The sequence below is a fragment of the Mirounga leonina genome, unplaced genomic scaffold, assembly GCF_011800145.1.
Source record: "Mirounga leonina isolate KUSES-001 unplaced genomic scaffold, KU_Mleo_1.0 Mir_154, whole genome shotgun sequence".
Taxonomy (NCBI): domain Eukaryota; kingdom Metazoa; phylum Chordata; class Mammalia; order Carnivora; family Phocidae; genus Mirounga; species Mirounga leonina.
Window position 1 is genome coordinate 4812856 of NW_023270389.1, and position 20410 is coordinate 4833265.

The 20410-nt window shown below is 58.1% G+C and overlaps 1 protein-coding gene across 1 annotated transcript in view; it reads left to right on the forward strand.

Moving 5' to 3' along the window:
• The first annotated feature begins 3619 nt into the window (after positions 1-3619).
• VANGL2 (VANGL planar cell polarity protein 2) overlaps positions 3620-20410 on the forward strand; it is a 25719-nt gene continuing 8928 nt past the window's right edge. The window contains exons 1-3 of the mRNA XM_035009942.1: positions 3620-3741; positions 17371-17631; positions 17771-17891. Coding sequence (XP_034865833.1) covers positions 17561-17631; positions 17771-17891 — 192 coding nt within the window. The 5' untranslated portion in view covers positions 3620-3741; positions 17371-17560. The remainder of the gene's footprint in view (positions 3742-17370; positions 17632-17770; positions 17892-20410) is intronic.

Below are 20410 nucleotides of genomic sequence, written 5' to 3' on the forward strand. Positions count from 1 at the left end.
TATGTGCCATTGATGTAGGAATGAATGAGGCTCTGTCCTTGTTCTCAAAGAGACCAGGAGCTTAGTGAAGAGAGAGACACCTCGCAACAACCCTATGATACACAGCGTTCTTAACCAGTTAAGCTGTTTTGCTATTTTGTTTCTTTTCTCACTAAAAATGAAAAAAAAAAAAAAAATCCAGCTGTTTCACAGTGTAGACTGGATCCGGAAATATTTTTGTAAGCATCGAGAGGTGCCTTTCTAGGAAAGTGGGTACTAGTGAAAGAGCTCTAATTATCCTGGGAGATAGAACTGTGCCCAGTTTTGGGGCGCCCGGGTGGCTCAGTCGTTAAGCGTCTGCCTTCGGCTCAGGTCATGATCCTGGGGTCCTGGGATCGAGCCCTGTGTCGGGCTCCCTGCTCCACGGGAAGCCTGCTTCTCCCTCTCCCCCTGCTTGTGTTCCCTCTCTCGCTGTGTCTCTCTCTGTCAAATAAATAAAATCTTAAAAAAAAAAAAAAAGAACTGTGCCCAGTTTTATCAGCAGGGCTCTAGGAAGATGGTGGTTGTGGCCGGGATGTGCGCGTGGCTGGGGTCACCTGTACCTGGGAGTTGGCTGAAATTGCTGATCACTCAACATTGAAAGACTCTCTCTGATGGCCATCCTGCTAGGGGGTGAAGCTTCCATGGTTAAGCAAAGTCCTAAGGATACCCCTTTCTAAACAGCAGTGCTGGGAAAGGGCTCTACTTTTCACCAGAGTGGAAGACCTAACATTTGCCACTGTGGTCTGGGCCTGACTTCTGGGAACAGCCTCATCCGCACCAGAAGCAGGCCCTCCTCTCAGCTGGGATTTTCCTTTAGAGAGTGTCCATCGCCACTTCACGAGCTTTTTGCATCCTCCCTGGAGGTGAAACCTTCACGGCTCCTGAGAGGCCTCTGGTCAGCCTGTTCTATCCCTACTGCCTGAGGCCTGTGAGGTTCTAGAAAGCACTAGGAATCTTGTAAGGTACCTAACAAAGAGGGCAAGTTTGATTGAGAATTGACTGGGGCATGATGTGTATATGGAAAGGGTTCCTTCTGTTACCTTATTAGTCCCATTTTATATAAACAGGAATTGAGCCCGGAAGAAATGAAGAAACTTGCCCATGTCCTCAAAGCTAGGAGCTGTGTTTTCGAAATTAATAAATAATAATAAATATAATAATCTGTTCCACTCTATTGTCCTTCAGGGTCCTGACTCCCTCTGTCACTGTGGGTTGAGGCCCTTGGGAAAATCCCAGTTGGATGTCACCTCAGTGTCCTCTTCCCTCCTAGAGTTAGCCTAGGTCCCTTGGGCCCTAGGATACACGGACCTCCTCTTTGGATCTCCATTTCTTCACTCTGTGAATCCAGATGGGTTTCCATTCTAGGGGTGAGCGTGGAAGGTAGCCCAGAGAATTGCTGCATGGGACACATCACACCAGTTAGAATGAATGTTGGACCTCGCCTCTGTAATCCAGTGCTTTTGTTGCAGAGGTAGAATTGAAAGCCTCCTATCCCACCCTCGGAGAGGAGAAAGGAGAGCTTGAGTTTATTCCAGCTCGATGCCCGGTATCTGTTAATCCTGAAGCTTTATCTGTTGACATCCTGACTTAGGTTTTGGCTTTAGGTGGGGCCAGTCTACAGAACTGCTATTCCAGATATCTATAATTCTCATTCTTTGGGCCTTTCTGAGTCTTGTGAAACAGGCTAGCATCATGTGAACATACTTCATGCTGAAGCTGGTGCCCCAACAGTGGGCCAAATTAGACCCTCGCTGCCTGGCACAGGGTGGGGTGCGCTCGGGGCAGGGCTGGGAACACCTAAGCCTGCTCTGCCTCCCTTTCCCTTTCCCAGCTCTTCTGCCACGTGTCCTTCATATACCGCCAGGATCATGGGTGCAGTCTGGTGCCGGGCACGTGACAGGCACCAAGCACCTGGACTCAGTACGCAGGGACTTGGGTCCTGGAAATAATGATTCTGCATATCGCATGCAGTCTTGGTAGTGAGTCACTTGCTCACTCGTGGTGTGTGATGGGGGCGGGAGGTGGTGAGGAGAGGCAAGGGCTAAGGAGAAGGGAAGTGTTTCCTAAGGTTTTCCATCTTTGAGTGCTAACCATGCAGAAGAAGGTGGCTCTGTCCTTGTGGTTGGTTAGGTTAGAACGGACAACTGTGAAGGATAAGCTTCAGTCTCAGAGAAAAAATTTCATTAGGGAGGAGCAGAAATCCCAAACAAGCTGAGAACCCCTTTCCCTTGGGACTTCTTAATCACAGGGTTGGGTTAGAAGGTATCAGGACTGAAAGCCCAAAGATGTTGAGATGGTGAGAGGACCTGCAAGGGATAAGTATGCGAAGGTGCTTTTGAAGTATTACTATTCCAAGGTAAGTGCAGGGTTGAGCAGCAATAATAAGATAATATAATACTTTAAGCTTTTGCTCACTCCAAAGGGCATAGGGACTTCCCACAACCCAGGCTTTTATGATGGGGGAGACTCTTGGGGGGCTCAGAGCTATTGCCCCACTTCAGGAAGCCCAGCTGGTTCCTTGGAATGCTCCAAGGCAGAAATGCCCCAATTGTGTGGGATGTTTTGGGATACCTACATCCCCTGTCTAGTACCCTCAACTCCAAGGTATCTGAAGCCCCTGGGGCCAAGAGCCTGCGTGATTGGGGTTAAGGACCTGATAGGCCTTTGGAGGTTTCCTGGGAGAAGCGCCCCTCTCCCCTACATCCAAGTTCCCTGCCCCTGCGCCTCCCCCTCTCTCGCTCCCCCAGGGCAGGGCTCCCTTTGTAATTAATCCCAACGCTGAAACCAGAGGGGAGGAAAAAAGTGTTAATGAGGGAGCGTCCCATACTGACTGGGCGGTCACCGCTCGCAGCTAGAACACCGAGTAATTAAATTATTTTTGGAAGCAGGGGGAGGGGGATGCGGTGGTGCGGGTGTCAGGGAAATCCCCGTATGCACGGGAAGCGGGGAGCGTCTCCTGCCACTAATTAAAATCAGAAACGACTCTCCCTTCTCGCAGCCCTGGGGGGTGGGGGAGGAAATCAATCTTTCCACGTCCCAGATTGGACTCTGTGTAGCCGGCTGTGTGGCCCGCGAGAACGCACACCTCCATCCCCGGGGGTCCGGGGGCTCCGTCTCTCACCGGCGGCTCGGGAAAAGGCGCCCCAGGAGGGAGGGGCTGCGGCTGGGCCCTGGCCGGGGATCGAGGCCTCCCCGGTCACCGCTCGGGGCGGGGGTCGCCGGGCCGCGGCCTTCTCCCAGGCTCGGGAGGGCCCCGCGCGTCTGGGGAGGTCCGCCGGCCGGGGAGCGGCGGCTCCGGGAAGAGCCGGGCCGCAGACAATGGGCGCGGCGGCGGGAGGGGCGCGGCGGCGGGAACAGCCGGGAGGCGGCGCCCGCGAGCGCGCGCCCCCCGCCCCCCCCCGGCCCCCCGCCCCTCGCCCGCTCCCCTGTCCGTCCCCTGCCCGCTCCGCCGCCGGCTCCGGTGCGATTCCCGGGCCCCGGTTCCGTGCTCCTGGGCCCCGCCATGGGAGCCTGAGCGCCCCCATCCCCCGGCCCCTGCCCCCGGGGCCCCGAGGGGGGGACAGGCAGCGGTCTGGGACGCAGAGGGGGTGGCCGGCCCCGGAGCCCCCTCCGCGCCGCCCTCGCCCGCGCTGACCGTCCGCCAGCGCCGAGTGCGCCGCGACCCGGAGCGCTGCGGATACAAAGGCGCCGGGCCGAGCCCACCGGCACTTCGGGGCGGCGGTGAGTGCCGGGCCGCGGGGGCGCGGGCAAAGTTTGCCCGAAAAAGAAAGGAGGACGAGAAACAGGAAAGGAGGACAATCGTGCGGGGGCCAGGGGGTGCCCGGGATGGCTGCTGGGGGAAGGGGGGCTCGGGGCACCCCCCTTCCGGTCCGTTTTCCCACTGCACGGCGGAGTGCCCCCCAACTTTGCGGAGGGCCGGGGGGCTCCTGGGGAGGGGGCGGAGCCCGGGCCTTGAGAGCCAGGGACTTTCCTGGGCCCGGGGCCCCGGCGGGGGCCTTAATGATCCCGGGGGAGCCGGTTGAAGCCGGAGACCGGGAGTGTGTGTTGGGGGGGGGGGGTGGAGAGGCAGTGCAAGGATCGGAGTCTGGAGGTATTGGAAGCGGGGAGGTGTTTAGGGGTGCAGACACACCTTCAGGAGTGTGGGGAGGGACGGGGCAGGTATGCATTCCGGGTGTAGTGGGGAGTCTGGGGACCGATCGAGGAGAGTAGAGGGGGTGTGTGTGCTGCTCGAGGACGGGGCTGGCGGGCCGGGGACCCGGGCACTGTGTATGGGGGCCCAGGGACAGGCGCCGGCATCCCTCTCCCCACTCACATTTACCCATCTGGGGGGCTGGGGGCTCTGCATTAGTGAGTTCTAAAGCATCGGTGGAGGCTCAGTGTGTGTGATTCTTTGTTTTTGTGTGTGTGTATATGTGTGTGCGCGCGCGCGCGCCGTGATGTGCTGCGTGTTCCTGCAGGTGGGCCCCTGGGTTTGGAGGTGTAGGGGTTTTTCTGTGGAGGTGTGTGCACCCCGGGAGCAGCTGACCGTGTATCTGCTGTGTGCTTGGATGTGCATTTACGTGTATACCCGGGGGAAGGGGTGTGTGTCTGTGTGTGTGAACTGCGGAGGGGTTTCTGGGAAAGAAGGGTGTAGGTACTGAGGAAGGCGGGTGTGCAAGAACAGAATGGGGCATACCTGGATAGGTGTGCGTGCACCTGTGTGGTGGAAAGGGGGTGAGCAAATCTGTTCTCTTGTGTGCAACCAGCGTTGATGGGTACGTCCCAGTGGGTGCACTGCGTTAGGTGGTGTGTGTGTTTCTGAGTGTGTGTTGGGGGTACTATTTCTTGTACCTACAGGCAGATTTTCCTGGTAGAAAGCCTGAAGGACAGCTGTCTGGATGATCCTGCAGCTTCTTGGATGTGCTCTCTCAGGGCGCAAGGGGAGTGCTTTAAGTATCTGAGACCTACAAGTGGCAGTGAGTGGGCCATCTTAAGAGATGCCTGTTTGGGAGGTGGGTTTTTCTAGAAAAGGGTGTGTGCTTTGGGCAATAGAGAACAGGGGTTCTGGCTGTAGTCCTAGAGGAATCGGAGGCCCTGGAGGAGTCAGGGAGAGAAAGAAGAGGGCCCTCCCCCACCATCATAGGTTGGGTTCCAGTGCATGGAGAGGCCACATTCTTGGCTTTCCGGCCCAGGCTCAGCCCCCTCAGGCCACAGTTGTCTTGGAAAGCGCCTTGGAGTCTTTGACTGAAAAGCCCACGAACCCTGCCCTTCCTCCAGGACCCTACAGTTCCTGAGGAGTTGGGATTTTGGTATGGGGTGGAGGCCAGAGGAGGCAGCCTGCTGGAGGGATGAACAATGGGGTGTGGTGCAACGGGGTCTGTCCATGGGGTTGAGAAGGTGGCATGGGAGCTCTGGGGAGGTTGGTGGGGTGGGGTGTGGGGGGTTCCTCAAGAGTTTCTGCAGGTGTGTCTGTGCGGGTTCCTTAGTTTCCCTTTTCCCTGGTGAGGAGCATGGCTGGGGCGGAGCTGTGGTCTGGGGCGGGTCTGAGGGTGAGGAACAGGAGCTGAGCCAGTGAGGGGGCAAATGAGTGTCCATGTGTTGGGGGGAGCGTGGGCACCCCTTGAAGGCCGTTCTCACCATCCTGATAATGTGGCGGGAGGTCACCACTGTCGGGGAAGTGGGTGTATCTCTCCCCACAGAAGTGGTGGTTACCCCCTTTGCCTCTCCTCTCTCTTGTCCTTTCTCTTCTGGGGTGAAGGGAAGGGGCTGACCTTCTTGTTTAGGATGCACACTTTATTCTCCGTCGCCCTCTCAGATGCTTTCCTGTTGCCGCCAGGGGTTAGGGTGAGCTGCCCAGGTTTAGGGGCTGAGATTGTGACCGCACAAGTTTATCAGGGTCGCTGAGGAACTGGAATTGGAATGTCTGAGTCCCTAAAGAGCATGTGCAATTGGAATGTTCCCTCTTCAGTCTCCAGGGCTTCCTGGCTTTCCTAAGACTGGGGGATAAGGGTAGTGGGAGTTAGAACATGTTGGGACTAGGGCTGGGGGCAGAGCAGGAAGGACCAGATGCATGATTCCCCCAAGCCAGACACTGTCTGATGGGTAGGGCTCCTGTGGCGAGCGAGGCTCTTGAATCGAGGATGGGGTGCTCTGGCCCTCGTGCAGGCCTGCTACACCGTGCTGGTGGGGGTGTTCTTCCAAGGAGGATGTGTTGTGCTCAGAGGATGGGAGGTGCCATCTCTGGAAGTACTTCTAGTCTGGAACCAGTGGACACATTGGCTCCTCCTGCTCCATTGTCTTGCTTCTGCCTGGTCATTCCTCTGATTCCTCCAAGACGGGCCTCTCCGGTGTGGCTCTCGGCTCCTTCTGCTCCTTCAGAGTCTGAGGAAGGGCCCCCTTTCCTGGCCCTAGAGCAGGACAGACTTTATCTGTTTGTCTGGTTTCCAAGAGGCCCTTCCGGTTGAGGGGGGCGTGTACTTGGCTAACAGAAACTTTGGGGGGGAAGAGGGATGAGCTCTGGGACTCTTCTCCTCACCTCTGAGTTTTAGGGACTCCTGTCTGCTCTTTTGCACATTCTGCCCTTGACAGCTCCCCACACCCTGACAGCATTGGCTGGAATTAGTACTTCGTAGTGGCGTGACGTGGGGCAAGTTCTTAAACCCCGTTCTTTAGCCTCTTGGATGTCTTACGACACCATCCTCCAACCCCGATGGGGCGTTCCTCCAGGAACGCCAGGTCCCCCCAGTGGCCTCCTTGCCTGGGTTTCGGCTTGCTCCTACCTTCTCTTTTTGCCACTTCCTAGTTCCGAGACCTGAGACAGAAGAGAGAACTTTTTGAAGTCTCACCTGTAAAACGGAGTTAATAGTTCGCCCTACCGCTTCGGTTTATGAGGGTTAAGTGCAGGAACAGAGCGTGAGCCCTTCACCCGGCGCCTGGCACGCGGGCAGCGCTTGGTCCCCGTGAGCCGAGTGCTTCGGCTTCTCCCCGGTGCCGTGATGGGAGGCAGCTCTGGGTTGGGGAGCGGAGCTTGGTGTTGGTTCTGCTCTCCTGGTGGACCACGCTGGGCACTGCCTGCTGTCTGCCCGGGGCCGTGTGAAGCACCGGGGCGAGAGGGGCGGGTGAGACGGGCTTTCACAGGGAGACGTGCAGAAACACGTCGATTTCACTGTAGCCCAGTGAGTGCTGTATGGAGGTGTGTTCAGGAGGCCACCCGAGCCCGGAGCCGGAGTGCTTGGCCCTGGGGGGGGTGTCAGGGAAGGCACAGGGAGGAGATGTGCCCTTCGCTGGCTGAGTTTTCTTAAACAGAGGTGAAATTCACATAATATAAAATTAACCATTTAAAAAAAAGCTTTTATTTGCTAGAGAAAGCGAGAGCGCACAAGCAGGGGGAGAAGCAGAGGGAGAGGGAGAAGCAGCTCCCCGCTGAGCAGGGAGCCGGATGCGGGGCTCGGTCCCAGGACCCCGGGATCATGACCTGAGCCGAAGGCAGACGCTTCACCGACTGAGCCCCCCAGGTGCCCCTGGAATTAACCACTTTAAAGTGTGAGTTGGCATTTAGTAGTTGGCAGCGTTGTGCAGCCATGGCCTCTGAAAGCCTTTTCCCGACCCCGAAAGGAAACCCGTACCTACAAAGCAGCGCTCCCCATCCCCTGCCCCTTCCTCTGGCGACCACCGGTCTTCATTCTGTCTCTGTGGATCTGGGTGTTTCATAGAAATGAAATTATACAACGCGTGACCTCTCCTGTCTGTCTGCCTTCCCGGAGTACCATCTCTTCAAGGTTCCTTCCCATGGGAGCAGGCATCAGAACCGCATTCCTTTTCAGGGCTGAATCGTATTCCACTGTGTGGCTGGACCTTAGTGGGATGTAAAGGATGAGCTAGGCAGACAGGGAGGGGCCTGCAGAAGGTTTGCAGGTACAGACCGAGCATGCCAGAAGGATCGGGGGTGTTGGTGAGCTGCGTGCAGCGTGGTACTGTTGGATCTCAGGATAAGGTGGGGGATCTGGCCTCAGTTTCCCTGCCTGTAAAAGGAAGTCCCATGAGGTTGGTGGGTAATAGGGAGAGGCTGGGGTCCTATTGCCTCTTCTCAGGGTCTGGGTGGAGGATGGGACTTTAACTTGCCCTTTCCTCGTCTTTCTCGGGTGGTTCCCTCTTGTATTTGTCTACCCCCGTCCCTGCTGGTACCTGTCTTTCAATATCCCCTGTCTCTGAATTGACCTGACATTTCTTCTCTCACTCTCTCCAGGTTGTTGGTAACCTTGTTCAAGGGGAGGTTTTAGTAGCAGAGGTGAGGGAAAAGCCTGGGCGTGAATCCTACTCAAACCTCCTCCCTCCCTCCCCCCGCCCAGCCCCCCCGCAGCCTTCCCTTCTTTAGCCTGCCTCCTGGTGATCTGACCTGGGCAGCACTCCTGTGATCTGGAGAGAAATGAGGTGGGTCAGGGAGAATCTTTCCATCCCTTCCTCCACACTGCTTGGTACGGAGAAGGAGGCAGAGGCCTTGTCTGGTGGGGCCCTTTGGAAATGAGGTGTTGCTGTGCTTGTCTGGTGCCCCTGGCAAGGCTGGTAATTACATGACAGCTGGGAACGGGTTTGGGAGAAGCAGGCTTGGAATCAGCAGAGCCAAGGACCTCCTGGTAGTCAGGGTGGGGCGGTGAGGGCAGAGGGAAAAGCTGGGGGCGGGGGTGGGACGGCAGACGTGGGGTCCCCTTCCCCAGCCACTGCACACACAGCTGGGCTTAGTACCTGTGGGAGAGTGGGGGTGATTGGCACCCAGGCCCTGCCTCTGTAAGTGTGGGAGGAGGGAGGGGAAGAGAGGGTTGGGGGACCTGGGGCCAGCCCCCCACCCTCAACCCAGGAAAGAGGCAGAGAATGGGAAGGGGGTTTCTGGCTGCTCTCTCAGGCAGGGCTCGGCTGTGGTGGAAGTTAGGGCGGGGTGGTCGTCTGGGGGGCTGCGGCCAGCACTGTAGCCAGAGGTGATTCCATCTTATTCTGGGTGGGGTCTTCTCACAAGGAGAGGATGGGAACTGGAAGTGGGAGGATCGGAGGCGCACTCTCTAAAGGACAAATAGGTGGGAACTAACGTTTTATTGTCCATCTCTTATGGGCCACACTCCATGATAGTCCATATGCGTTATTTTGTTGGAAACTCTTAACTTCCTGAAGTAGGCACTATTACTCCATTTTACAGGCCTGAAAACTGAGGTGTATGGGAGGTAAGCAGCTCACCTGAGATCTCATGACTGCCTTGCTCTTCCATTTTCCATAATGCTCCTTCCGCCTGCCCCTGCCTTCTTCTGGTTGAATCTGATTTGCTCATTATTGCCTTTAATCTTGAACTTGAATCATTGCCCGGTCTCCTGAAAGGTGGACATGAGTTTCCTTGTCAGCCTGAGTAGAGACGTCTACCTCTGAGGGCGGGGCCAGGGGGAGTCTTCTGGAAGAAGGAGGTCTCCCAAGAGGAGCACCCCCTGGTCACAAGCCTGGGGCAGGGCTGTGCCCTGGGCAGAACCTCTCCAGGGGCTGGCCTCTTCCTCTCTGTGGGCCCCTTCACACGTGGGGGGCTCTGGCCACTGCAGCCCATGGGGTCTTGTTTGTGATTGGGAGGGGCCTGGCCCTCATTGTAGTGTTTTCCAGCAACCCCCAAAATATCCCTCGGACCCCCACTTTCACCAGGGGGCTCCTGGCTCCCCGACCCCAGCCAGAAGAGAGTGTGTGTTTGTGTGTGAGTCTGGGGAGGGGCCTCTGGCTTTTTAGGGTAAGTGGGGATTGGACGGGAATAGGTGCTGAACCCAAGGAAGGTGTGAATGCGGTAACTTAAAAAACAACCAAGTGTGAACAGAGACACTTGTTTTGTCACATGCTTCATACTCCAGGACTGGAGGTGGCAGATATAAGGGCTGGAGGACGTTGGGACTTCTTTGGAAGAGTGAAACCTCGGTTGGTGACTTAGTCAAGGTGGTGGAGGTCAGTTGGTACGTGGGCCTTTCAGCTGGCCCAGTTTTCCTGTATAGGAGCTGGGTCACTTGCCAGATCTGGGGCCCCGGGCTGAAGCGTGAGGGGAAGGTTTCCAGAGTAGGGAGAGCCAGGCCTGCCACCTGCACCCTCAGTCACGCTGCGTCACATCCTTAGGCCCAGCCTGCTACTTTTCCTGTATAAACCAGCTTTCGTGCCCCGTGTCCCCAGCTCCCAGCTCCCCCACCACATGTGAGCCCAAGGGTGGTTGAGTCCCCCTCCCCAAGTAGCCACTTGCCACCTCCTACTCCATGGCAGAGGCTGGGCGAGCAGGCTGGGAGGGCCTCCTGGAGTCAGGGTCACTTGGCGCCTCCCTGAGACAGTAGGCTACGAAGAGAGAGGCATTTTTGTGTTCCTCGAGGCTGGGAGTGTGGAGTGCACCGGAATTGATCTGTGAGCAGCCTGCACACCTCCCATGGTCCACCTTCTCCCGTCCCTGAGGACAACTCGAGGTACCTGTTTTCCTTCTTGGCTCTTCCACAGCTCACCTGATGGGCAGGTAGGGGCCAGTCCTTTGCCCCAGCTGAGGGAGGAAGTGCAGAGCCTGGTGGGTGGGAATTGTGGGGCCGGCCCGTTGGTGGAAATTAAACAGGGCATCCAGGCATTTAGAAGCCCTGGTTACCTTCTCACCCGCCTCGCACCCTGTCTCCCCTCTGGCCCCCACCTGGGACAGCTGCCAAAGAGATTACTCACCCTTTCTGCTGTCTACCCTCCCCCTGCCCAGGGTTCCCTTCTCCACTGGCTGGGAATGGGTCTGGGGGAGGCTAGGGAATGAGGCGCCGTGGTGTGGGTGCGTGCGTGCACGCGGGTGTATGGTGTGTTGGGGGACAGAGGCTTTTTGCGAGCTGGTGTGGGGGTGGGGGTGCCAGAGAGAAAGCAGAGCAGGTCTCTACAGAACCTGCCCGGCCAGGGTAGGTGGAGCTGGGTGGGGCGGGCGGGAGCCATTCCAGGTTTCAGAGGGGGATCGGAGGGTGGGTGTAGGTGTGTGTCTGCGCTTCGGTGTGTGTGTGGATTGTGGAGGGTACCCACATCACCCCTGCTTTAGATGGAGGGAAGTTGAGGAAGTAGAGGAGCAAGGCTTGGCTCTGGCTCCCCCAGCTCGTTTTCCGTGAGAACGCAGGCTCAGGTATCCTGGCCGGCAGCCCAGTGTGTGGGCTCTCCCCCCAGCGGTGCTCCCTGCACCAGGGTCTGGCCATGAGCAGCTGCTCTGGAAGCTCAGTCACCAAGGTGACCCAAGCCCAGCCGTCCCCTGCTTCTCGGCCCAGGGAGGAGAAGGATCTTGCCCCTGCCCTGGGGCTCGAAGGATGGTGAGCTCATGTCTGGGGCTGTCCTGGGAGTGTGCCTGGTTAGCAGGGCGGGGGCTCCTGGGCTCCCCAGGCCGGCCTTTTCTCCTCCTCAGCGCCCTGAGATCCAGCTGCTAGCTCTGGTCTCATCCAAGGATACTGGGACCTTTTTCAGGGTGCAGGAGTGAGGGTGGGAGCAAATCTCCTGCCCATTTTTGGTCTAGGGCCTGGGGCTGTCCCCGGCTTTTCTCACCTTAATTCTTTTTGTGATGGGGAAACCCAGCATGGCCTCCTGGGAGGGATGGCTTGTCCACCACTGAGGCTGGATGGGGACGATCAGGAAGCATGGAGAGCCTCAGCTGGGTGGGGGAGGGTGGGGCAGAAACCATCCCTTGGAGGGGAAGGGCTCGGGTCTCGAATGTCTGAGCTTGGGCCTGTCTAGGGTGTCCCTTGTCACGAGGCCCGGGAGTCTCATGGAGGAACCTGGTCTCGCTCTTGAGAGGAGCACACCCCAAAGCCAGAGCGTCGGTCAGGTCCAACAGTGGAGGCCAGGAAGGCGTGCCTGAGATGCGACCGTGACGTCTCTTTCTGGGGTGCATGTTTTTATCTGGAAAACATAGGGTTGCACCTCGAAGGCCTCTTCCAGGGGAGTGCTGGGACCTGCCGAGAACTGGGTGGGTCCATGCAGTTTCCTCCCGGGAGGAGGGGAGAGAAGGGGGAGCTCGGGGAATACGTGGGCACAGGTAGAGGTTCTGGCACCTTCCTGGCCTCGGCGGGCAGCCGGTTAGGTGTCTGCATTTGCTCCCACACTGGACACCTCTCGCCACCAGTGGTGGCTGTAAGGGCCTGGACTGAGCACATGGCAAAGAGGAAAAACCAGCGGTCTGAAGAAGGATAGCTGTGACTTTGAGTCTCTGCCCTCCTCCCACCAGCCTGATGACGTGGTAGGGCGCTCTGTCTTTCTGGGCAGATTTCTAGTTCTTTGGACACTGGGCGGGGAGGTTGGACCCCCGCTGGCACCCAGGAGGGTGGCCAGCCAGCACGGTGCGTGGACTCACATCGATGTCCTTGGACGTCGGGACTGTGGTGGGTGAAGCTGAGGGGCCTTGGGCCGGGGGCGCTCACATGCCCACGCCACTCTGTGGGCAGGAGTGGGGACCTGGAGGCAGCGGCAGGTGGACCTGGGCTCTTGCGTAGGAGTCACGGAGCTTTAATGGCAGGTGTCCACAGAGAGCTCTGCAGGAGGGGTCCGCGGTGCCCCTTCCCTTGTGTCCGGCAGCACCAGCCTTCCCCATCTCGGACTGAGAAGAGGGGGCCATTTGTTTCAAGAGTGGGCCTATCAAGAGCTCTGCCCCGTCAGAGTCAGGAAAGCTCTTGGTGTCTTGTCCTCCCCCCGCAGCCGGAAGATCCAACCCAAGTGCCTTCCGCTGCGCAGTTGGTCTGCTGCCCCCAGCCCCATCTTCCATAGAGATGAGGAATAACAGGTGCCCTTTTTAGGTACATGTTTGTGTCCGGTCTCCTCCGCAGCTTTGCTTTCCTGGCTGAGTCACTCCCCCAGCCCCACCCTCACCTCTGCCCCGCCTCCTGCCCCCGTCCTGGGCCTGAAGGAGCTGGGACTGGGTGGTGGGGTGGTCCTGGTCCAGAGAGCGGGCAAAGGAGGTCGTGATCCTAGCCACTTGCCGGCTGGCCTTCAGTCCCCAGCACCTGCCCCACATTGGGGTGCCCATGTCTGTGTCCAACGCCTCGTCCACCTGAGCCGCGCCTCTGAGGGGGGCTACGAGGAAGGGTCCTGTCTCAGTCTGCATTTTGGCCAACACCAGCCTTCCCCTCTGTAACCCCCCCCACCCCCCAAGGCCTTGTTCCCTCTGCCTGTTGCCAGGTTCTGAGTGTATTTTTTCCAGAGGCCGCTGATTGTTTCCTGAAGAAACCTGATCCCAGGGCTCAGACAAAAGCTGGGGCTGCCAGAGGAGAAACCCCATTCTCTCCCGCTCTGTCCCTAAACCCCCCCCCCCACCTTCACAACCTCCCTCGCTTTGGATGCTGGGTATGGGTTCCAGGACCCGGCTGCCATCACCTAGGCAACAGGGGGCTTTGGTTGCCATGGTGATCAATGTGGGAGAAGCTGGGCAGCCGGGGACAAAAGCCCCCACATTCCCCCCCACCCCTCCCCCCAGTCCCCTTGGGATGGTACTGAGACACATTCCATTAATTTTATTTCTGAAAGGCCTTTGGGGGGAGAAGGGTCTTGTTTTTGTGACAGGCTCCCTTCCTTCTCTCTCTCCTCTCTGGCCTCCTTTTAACCCCAGATAATCCATGGTTGGTTTGAGCAGGGGACTGAGTGAGTGTGTTTGTGTGTCTTGGAGGTGGGGGCAAGGTGAACGCAAGGGGACACATTGCTTTTCCCAGCCTCCCACCTGCAAACCAGGGCCCTCCCCCCCCCCCCCCCCCCCAGTCCACACCGGGTCTTGCTGCCCTCGAGGTCCACCTCTGACATTTCCACTTGTTGGTCTCATCCAGTGTTCCCCTCCCCCACCCTCTTCCCTGGGAATCCGCCCACCCAGGAGACCCTCCAGACCCCTGATTCCTGAGCTGATGAAACAAGGGCAACCTCTCCCCTTGTCTGCACTCACCTCCCGTCTCTCCCCCAGCCTCTCCAGATTCGGGTTAGTTCCCCGGGTACTTGAGGGGACAGCAGGCGAGGGTCTGAGAAATTGGGTGCTCATTCTGGCCCCTCTGTTTGGTAGGGGAAGGAGGAGCACATTTAGATGCTTTTTGGGGCACCTTGAGTTGGGTTGGGGGGGTGAAGCGGGCCAGGGGAGCAGGGTGTATGCTGGGTCTTTAATACGTGGCTGGGAGGAAGGTAGGGGCTCCAGGCGGAGTTGCTCGGAACAAAGGGTTGGGAGGGGCTGGCACTCTTGTCTGGTTCGAAATTTATCTGTAGGGGAAACACAATGGTCCTGGCTTCCCTCCTGGGTGTATTTGAAGTGGTTCTGGTCAGGGCTGTGTGTGTGTGTGTGTGTGTGTGTGTGTGACTTCTTTATTTAGTAGTACAAACAGCAGGATTTATTTATACCACCTCTTTCCAAAGTCTCAGAGGAAGTGTGGGGATCGGAACATGGGCAACCCTGAGCCAGAGCATATTAATTCCTTAACTAATTACTAGCTGAGCAGTGTATAGAAGCATTTCTCTCACCCCCAGGGTCCTCACAGCAGCCCCATCAAGGATGTATCATTATTTTCCGATTTTCCCGATGAGCCTACCAGGCTACAAAGTGCAGAGAAGTTAAGTAACTTGCCTGTGGTCATGTAGCTGGTGGGTGGGAGAGTCAGGTTTCGAATGCAGAGCCTTGGATGCAAATCCCAGGCTCTCTGTGCTGTTGTCTCTGGAGATGTGAGTGTTAAGGGTGAGGCTGAGATGGTGGGGAGTCCTGGATCCTCCTCTGTCTAGACCCGGGCGAGGGCAGGTCTGTTCCCCCTTACTTCTCCACCCCCTCTCTGGAGCCCGCTCCTTCTCTTGAACCTCCTGGTGGGAATCGGGCCTGGGGACGAGAATAGGCTGCAACAGGCCAGACAGATGCAGACAAGGTGTGGGAACTGTACTGAGATCTTAGCCAGTAGAAAGGGTTCTCAGGAGCCGGGGTGGAGGAGCCCGATGTGTAATTTGTGGATGGGGTGCTGCATAAGGCCCTGTTCACGGCAATGGTATTTAGAAAGGGTTCGGCTGGGGTTGAGGCTTCATGTCTGTGTCCCCTAAGCGTGTGTCTGTCACACGCTTGCCTTGACGTGGGGCTATTGACAACCATCGAGAGGCCACGGGGGTGCCTCCAGATAGCTGGTAGGGGGATCAAGGAATGGAGGGATAGATTTCATCTCCCCACGGTGGAGGCGGGTTCCCCGAGAGTCAGAGGGCGAGTGCATTCCCCAGGTCATTGTCAGTTTCTTGCCCCTTCCCCCGGGAGGGTGGTGGACACAGATACGTCTCAGTCATCCTTCCTGTTCTCTAGTTGCTGACCGCTTAGTTTAGTGGGAGAAGAGTTAACCACACTGAAACCTGTTTCAGTTCTAACAACATTGACTTTTTGGCAGCATGCGACCTGGTCGGTTTTATTCCCGCCTCCAAACGCTCTCCTGTTCTCAGATGCTGCGGGAGCCCACTCTTCTGGCCTCCCCCGTCCTCTGGCCTCACCTCGTTGGCTCCTTTGCCTGCTCTTGCACACCAGGATTCCCAGAAACCCCTTAACTCATTCCTCTTCCGAGGGGATCCCACACACTCCCACCTTATACCCCGGCAGCACCTCCAGCTCAGACTCTCCTGAGTCTGGCTCCTCAGAAACCCCACTGCCTCCCTGACCGCCTGTCTCATGGCCTTGAACTTAGTCCACTGGAAATGGAGCTCACTGCCTTCCTCCCGAGGTTCCCCCCCCCCCCCCCCCCCCCCCGCCCTCCCCCGCGGCCCCCCCCCCCCCCCCCGCCCCGTGATGTCACTACCACCTACTGTCTTGCTCAGGCCAGAGATCCTGGGCACTCCCCTCCCCTCAGCCAGACCTTGGTGGGCCCTGCTGATCCTACCAGCATGTCTCACGCCCGGCTGTTGTCACCTCCTCCAGGCGTGCACGCCTGGAGCAGCCTCCTTCCTTGTGTTCCCACGTTCCCACGGCTGCGCTCCCCTCCCCCAGCCCCTGCCTGCATAGCTAAAATCCTTCACAGGCTTCCCCTTGGGCTTGGACTAAAACGCGAGCTCCTCACCTGGCCCAGGGATCTTGCGATAGCTTGGCCCCGGCTACCTGTCCACCGTCCTCTTCCTCAGCTCCAGCCCCACGGGCCGATGCTAGTTCTTGAAATACACCGAGCTCCGCTGCCCTTGGTCTTCCTGAGCCCGCCTCCCTGCCTTTCTCCTGCACTCCGCCTGGGTCATTGCTGCTCTTCCTTCAGGCTCAGGTGTCATTTTCTCCGAGAGACTTTCCAGAAGCACTCAGTTTCTGGTCGCGGCCCCCAGAGCCGTCTCTCCTGGTTTTCCTGTCGTCACTCCTGCAGTTAGTTATTCATACTCCAGTGTCCTCGTTCTGCATGCATCTGCCCCACCAGCCTGGGAATGCAGGGTCAGGTCCCCGCCATACCCCCAGGGCCTCGTAGGGAGCGTGGTGCACAGAGGTGCCTGAGAGTGAGTCGATGGGCCGGTGAGTGAGGCTGGGAAATACACGTGTGCGTGGCTGAGTCGTGCGTGCGTGACAGAGGATGCGCGGTGGCTGCTAGTCGTGGAGGGCTGGGCTCTGGGGCCCAGCAGGATGCGGGTGAGGGTTGGGGAAGCGAGGAGGAGAGCTCATTCTTCTCTGCAGAGCTCAAAGGTGAACGTGTAGAATAAAGATGCCGCCCCGAGCACACTCACCCAAGAAGACTCTTGACCTTGCCATTTCAGGGCTTTAGGCTTTTGAATGGTTTCTGCTGCCTTCTCCTCCCCACCACCCCAACATTATCCATGGTTTCCATTCCTGACCTTGTCCCTTAGTCTGTGCGCACGCGCACACACACATACACACACACTCTCTGAGCCTCATGGGGAGCAGCCAGGCTGACCTGGCCTGTGGCTACAGGTCTGTTTGATGGACGTGTTGGCAAGATGGTGACAAGAGCCCTCCTCCTGTGGGCATCCTCAGAAGTTGTGAGTCAGGGGGAAGGAGAGGCCTCTACAGAAGCCAGCGGGTTTCTGCTGCGTGAGGTCTCTATTGGTCCAACCTGTCAGCCTGGCCAGAACCTGCCCTCTCTGAGCCATGGTTTTCCTGGCTGAGAATAAGGAAGGCGTTACCCTGGTTCTCTGCCCCGGGGCATCCAGGGTCGGGTCGTTCCTAGTGGCCTTTGCTGGCCGTCTTCCCTGTACCCCGTTGGCACAGCCGAGGGGTGCTCCCCCTGGAGGCAGGGCTGGAGCAACTGGGCCCGCTGGGCAGAGTGGGAACCTGGATGGAATATTCTGAGGTTGTGGCTAGGCTTCCTGCAGCTGCCCTTTGGGGACTGTCCTCCTCTCTGCCCTGACCTCACGGGGAGCTCCAGCTACTTCTAACCAGCTGCTTCCTTTTCTCAGGAGCGCCGCTTCATTTTCTCTGAGAAAAGCCCACTCGTCCAGCAAAATAGAGTCCCTCAGGGTGACGGTTGACTTCCTGAAGGTGCCCCTTGGCCTGAAGAAGCCGGTGCTGAAGGAGGTGGCTGTGGGGCCCCCCAAAAGGCCCCAGCCTGTGGCCCTGGAGCGCTATAAGGCGCGGCGTTCAGACGCCATGGACACCGAGTCCCAGTACTCGGGCTATTCCTACAAGTCGGGCCACTCCCGCAGCTCCCGCAAGCACAGGTGGGCAGGCATGGGGGTGATGTGGGTGCTGGAGGGTGTGTTGGGGGTGCTTGAGAGGTGGGCGCGCACAGGGGCTGCTGAGAAGACCCAGGTCCCCCCTTTGACCTTCTGTGCCTGTTCCCCTGGCCTCCTGCTGCAGGGACCGCCGGGACCGGCACCGCTCTAAGAGCCGAGATGGGAGCCGCGGGGACAAGTCGGTGACGATCCAGGCTCCAGGGGAGCCCCTGCTGGACAACGAGTCCACGCGAGGGGATGAGCGGGTGAGCATCCGCGGGCACGGGGTCCGGGCCAGGTGATTTCAGGCTGCTCCGTGAAGCTGGAGGTCCATCCGATGGGGAGGGGCCTGGAGACCTGGTCTCTTCGGACAGAGGCCCTATCAGGGAGGGCATCTTGTGTCACACTGGTTCCGCTTGGTGTCCCAAGGTAGGACCCCGCTTCAGTGGAATCCAGGGAATTTCAGTAGAGATCCCTTTGGAAGCCGTAGCTTCTTCCTCCTTAGAGAGGTAAGGTGGCCAGGGCTGTGTCATGGGCGTTTGCCTGGCTCCTCTGCATGGAGGCCCGCCAGTCCGGTGGGCCGGGAACCGGGGCAGGAGGGCGCGGTGGGTGGGGTCTGGGAGGGAGGGCAGCGCTGAGTTCTCCTTGAGCCCCGAGGCGTGGGCACTGCCACGCCCTCTGGTGTCAGCCTGCAGAATCGCATCGCCTGGGTCTGGAGGGAAGCAGGTGTGGGCGGAGTCGGTGGAGAAAGGGGGAGCAGGGGGCGCCCCGAAGGACCCTGTCACTGGAGGGGGGCGGCGGTGAGCAGGTTGCTCCTGCTCCAACCTCTGTGGCCCACCGTGCTCACCAGCAGGGAGGTCAGTAGGCAGAACGCAGTGCTGGATTAGGGCAGAGGCAGGATTTGAAGTGACTGAGGTTGCCTGCGTCTTGTGCCTCCCGCTCTTCCTTCTTGGGGGCATCTCAGGCTGGAGACTCCCAGCTCCTTTTCTTTCACAGGAAATCTCTGTGACTGACATTGGGACTTCTGGGTCTTGGGAGCAGATGAGTACCTAAGGGAAATATTCTTTCTCCCTCTTTCCCAGTCCTGTCCTCTCCCTGAGACCTGGCCTCCTGAGTTCTTGAAGGACCCCGAGACATGGTCAGCTCACCTGCTGTGGGGGAGGAGGCCACAAACCCTTGATGCTTGGAGAGGGTCGGCAGCGTGTGTGTGTTGGGGGCATCATCCTAGAGTGAGGAGTTGATCCAGTTTCTCGAGCTGAAAGTGGTCAGTGCACCCACTTTCTTTCATCAGATCAGACTCTGCTCCTGTCCTTGGGAAGCCCCTGATCACTGACCCTGCCAGGCATCTCCTACACTCCCCAGTCGGTGCCTTAGTCCTGAGAGTCTCTCTCTTCCTATGGAGGGTACAGGCACCGATGGCTACTGGTGGTCTTGGCGCTCCTCTGTGGGATGGTGTCTGGCCTCTGCAGAAATTGCTCGAGTGAACCATACTCAGAAGGACACTGGGGACCTCAGCCTGTCTACCCCCTTGCCTCCAGGAACAGGCAGGCTCTGTCCTGCGGGCAGACCAGAGACCCAGGGTGGCCCCAGTGTGTCATCTCCTATGCCCTACACTGATCATTTGCCTTCTCCCTCTTTGCCCTCCGGGGTCCTCTTCCCTTTGCCACACTGCTTTTTTTCAGGTCACTCTCTTAGTCAGAAACCTTGAGTGGCTTGAGGTCTGGAGAACAGGTGCTTCTGGCTTAGCCTAGTTTGCAGGTAGCCTGCTCAGGCTCCAGCTGGCCATGCCCGGCTCTGCTCCTGGCGTGCGCACCCTGCTCGTCCTCTGGGTGCCTCAGCGCACCCTGCCAGCCTCTGAATGTTTGAGTGATTCATGGGGGTCTTGTTAACATTCAGCTTCTGGTGTGCCAGTGTGGGGTGGGGCCTGAGAAACCGCGTTTCCAGCAAGCTCCCAGGAGATGTCCATCCACACTGCTGGTCCGCAGATCACATTATGAGTAAACAGGCCTTAGGGATTGTTAAGTGAATTCAGTGATTCTCAGTTTTGGATGAACAGTAAAATCATCTGGTTTTTATTTATTTATTACTTTTTTAAAGATTTTATTTATTTGAGAGAGAGAGCGTGCAAGTGAGCACATGACCAGGGGGATGGGGAGAGGGAGAGGGAGAAGCCGACTCTCCACTGTGGGGAGGGCTGGATTCCAGGACCTGGGGATCATGACCTGAGCTGAAGTCAGATGCTTAACAGACTGAGCCACCCAGGTGCCCCCAAATCATCTGGTTTTTAATTTTTATTTATTTTTTTAAAGACTTTATTTATTTGACAGGGAGAGACAGCCAAAGAGTGAACACAAGCAGGGGGGTGGGAGAGGGAGGAGTAGGGAGCCCGATGTGGGACTCGATCCCAGCACCCTGGGATCATGACCCGAGCCGAAGGCAGACGCCCAACGACTGAGCCACCCAGGCGCCCCTCATCTGGTTCTTTAAAAAAAAGGTGGTTGGGGATCTGGGCCTTGGTGTTCTTTCCCCAGCTGGCTACTGTGTGCCGTGAGGGTCCAGGTCTCAGAGGCGCCAGCCCTGCAGAGACCAAGCTTGGACACAGAGTGGAGCTCAGTAAATATTTTGGTGGTTGCATATGGGCTGATGGCCCTCTCTGCTCTCTTTCGCCCTGCCTCTGCCCTCCGTTTCCCCTCCCCTCCCCCTCCTCCCTTTCCTTTCGTCTCCCCTTCCGCTCCCGTCTCCCCTCCCTCTTCTCCTTTTCCCCTCCCCCTCCCTCCCCTCCCTC